The sequence below is a fragment of the Pterocles gutturalis genome, unplaced genomic scaffold, assembly GCF_000699245.1.
Source record: "Pterocles gutturalis isolate BGI_N339 unplaced genomic scaffold, ASM69924v1 scaffold32085, whole genome shotgun sequence".
In the NCBI taxonomy this organism is placed as follows: Eukaryota; Metazoa; Chordata; class Aves; order Pterocliformes; family Pteroclidae; genus Pterocles; species Pterocles gutturalis.
In genome coordinates this window covers 78,902-82,124 of record NW_010144612.1, presented here as the reverse complement: position 1 = coordinate 82,124, position 3,223 = coordinate 78,902, and the positions used below count along the sequence as shown (strand labels likewise).

At 41.9% G+C, this 3,223-nt stretch overlaps 1 protein-coding gene across 1 annotated transcript in view; it reads left to right on the top strand.

The window, feature by feature from the left end:
• The window catches only part of TRMT61A (tRNA methyltransferase 61 homolog A (S. cerevisiae)), a 21,263-nt gene that overhangs the window by 9,967 nt on the left and 8,073 nt on the right, over positions 1-3,223 (top strand). Inside the window, exon 2 of the mRNA XM_010085153.1 lies at positions 1,095-1,361. Within this exon, the coding sequence (XP_010083455.1) occupies positions 1,095-1,361 (267 nt within the window). The remainder of the gene's footprint in view (positions 1-1,094; positions 1,362-3,223) is intronic.

The window sequence follows — 3,223 nt, the reverse complement described above, 5'->3', positions numbered from 1 at the left end:
CCCAAGCCTGTAGCGTTGCAGGGGGTTGTTGTGACCCAAGTGCAGGACCCAGCACTGAGCCTTGTTGAACCTCATACAATTGGCCTTGGCCTGTCCATCCAGCCTGTCCAGATCCCTCTGTAGAGCCTTCTTGCCCTCAAACAGATCAACACTTTTGCCCAGTTTGGTGTCATCTGCAGACTTACTGAGGCTGCACCTGGTCCCCTTGTCCAGATCGTTGATAGATTAAACAGAACTCGCCCCTGGGGAACACCACTTGTGACCGGCTGCCAACTGGATTTAACTCCATTCACCACAACTCTTTGGGCCCAGCCATCCAGACAGTTTTTTACCCAGCAAAGAGTATGCCTGTCCAAGCCATGAGCGGCCAGTTTCTTCAGGAGAATGCTGTGGGAAATGGTGTCGAAGGCTTTAGTAGGTCTAGGTAGACAACATCCGCAGCCTTTCCCTCATCCACTAAGTGTGTCATCTTGTCACAAGAGACCAGGTTAATTTCAGGCTAATAATCAGGAGAATTTCAGTGGGAGCTGAGGATGGCCAGTGTCTCTTAAGAGGCCAGGGCAAACAGACTCCATATCCTGAGGGATATTTGTTTGCATGGATGTCAATAGGATTTTGAAGCTTGAACCCTTGTCAACATATTTTCTTTGTTTTAATGAAGTACAAGGTTTTGAAAATATGTTAAAATTCGCCTTCAACTCTCTTCACCCTAGAAGAGACCGGTACTTTGAGAAAAACTCTCTACTTAATTTCCCTGAATTTTTCCTGTCACATTTACCTCCTTGTGTTCTCTTGTGGCACTCGTTAGAGCTATAGCTAACCCTTGTCATTATTTTTCTACTCCAGGGACGTAGGACAGGTCCTGAGTTTGCCAGATTTTTAACTAATGCTTTAAGGACCAGGAAGACTGTTTCCTAGGTCATTCATCTCTTCTTGTGAAGGAAGGAGTGTTCTCTTTCAGTAGTTTTAACCAATGGTTTCTGTTGATTTGGGTTTTGAGTAGGTGTTCCAAGCAGGAGGACTAATGGAGAAGACCTTTGTTCTAATGTTTATCACTGTCAAAAGGCATTTCATAAGTTGTTTGTCTTTTCTAGGTACAGGCAGTGGATCCCTCTCCCATGCTCTCATCAGGACAGTGGCTCCCACAGGGCACCTGTACACAGTGGAGTTCCATCAACAGAGAGCCGAGAAGGCCAGGGAGGAGTTTCGGGAGCATGGGGTAGAGCATCTGGTCACTGTGACCAACCAGGATGTCTGCAAAAATGGGTTTGGTGTCTCGAACATTGCAGATGCGGTGTTCCTAGATATTCCATCTCCATGGGAAGCCATAGGACATGCAAAGTCAGCATTAAAAGCTGAAGGTAACTGCACTTATCTCTTTCTGTTCAGGAAGTACTGTGCCTGCACACATCTCTGCCTTCCAGCCATAGGCTAGATCTGCTAGCTTTAATTGTGTGATCACTGTTCTCAAATGTCAAAGTGTCTAGGCATTTCTAAGACTGAAAAACCTTCAAAAGAAATTTTCAGTTTACTGTGGAAGATTTGAAAGGAGAACAACTTTCTCCTACAGGCCTGTGCTAGCTGCTGCAATTAGCATGGGCAGTTTATAAAAACACTTTGAACCTTTGTCAAGTGCATTTTGCTAGATCTGAGGTGTGTGGGAAGCAGCGGTAACAATAAATGCTGAAAGCAAATTTCTTTGGCAATTCAGTGAAAAGGTATTTGTATAAAAGGTGTTCAGACGCACTTCACATCAATCATGGCAGATTTGGACCTATTTAACAGAGCACCCCATCAGTAATGTTAAAGAAAATGTGGCTATATTTAAATATGCTTGCCAATTTCTGCCTTAAATCTCTGCTGTTGGAGCTAATGAGAAGTTTGTCATCAGTTGCAGTGGGAATGGAACATACATGCTGTTGTAGCTTATGCCAGTTATTCCGGGATTGTGACAGCAAGTGAGAACAGTTGTTGAGGTATTGGACAGATTTCGTCAGTTTATTATAAATCTTTTCCCTATTGAAAAATAAGCTTCAATGAATAAATCATTCTTTTATCCTGGAATAAGTTTTCCCATAATTAATGTTGTACTAGTGTAACTGTACTAGTGTGGATCTGAACTAACTTGTGCCTTCTTCCATCTACGAAAGTGACTTTTCTAATCAAGAGAGCATGGAGTGCTGAACAGTGCCCATGCTGCGACATGAGGTTAGTAAAACTTGATTATGTGCCAAGGCCCAGCTCGTTGTTAAAATATGTAATCACGGGCCTGACTTTTAAGTGAACTGATAGGTCTTCTTGAAATCATGGGATTTAAGCTTGTTCTTAAAGGTCACTGAATGTGCATTACCTTGCACAGTCAGGACTGACCCAGTGGTTAGGCTACCTCAGCTACTACTGAAAATTTTCTAGAAAGCTTTCTGATACCAATGTAACAACACATGCTTTCTTTAAAAAGTGAATAGAGACTTATCAGCACTCTGTACCTGCAAGGGTTACAGCTCAGTTTGTAGCTGCTTTCCAGTGTGTCCTGGGAAAAAAATAATTTTCACTGCACTGTACAATGCCTTTCCCATGCTCAAATTATCTAATCTAGTGAGCACAACACTCAGCTGACTTTCCAGTTTAGAAGGCGCTGCATTGCGCAGTCCAATTTGAATTATTTAAGTGGTGCATGTTTGGAATTCTAAGCAGAGCTGTTTGAACAGTTCCAAGTTTTGAATCCTTGTCTCACTCCAGCATTTGAAATCCCAGAAAAGGTATTATAGTCCCAAACTGGCCATACCATCTGCCTGTACTTTTCTGTGCTATGTGACAAGGTTACATCTGCTTAGGAAATATTAAATAATACTTTAAAATCCCATATTTTTGTGTTTGTGAAGTGGCATCGTGCTTTATGTACCAGTCAAAAGGAGAAGTTGCTGATCCTTGCTGCAGTTTTTGCTGCAAACATCCACCAGTGTCTGAGATCTGGTATTGGTCTAAAGCTCATCTTTTGGGTTTCACAGTACCTGACTGATCTGGCGGCATTTTTAAAATTTTGCTATTTTGCATATAAACAAAAGCTGTTTTGCTTTTTCATATAATAGATTGCAGTAGTAATAGGTAGAAACTAACACACTTCTCTGTTTTATTCCAAGTCATGTGGGTAGTTTTGTTGTGGTTTTTTTTTACTGCTGTAAAATCTAAAATGTGATAGAAGGGTATCTGTAACTGCTTCCCT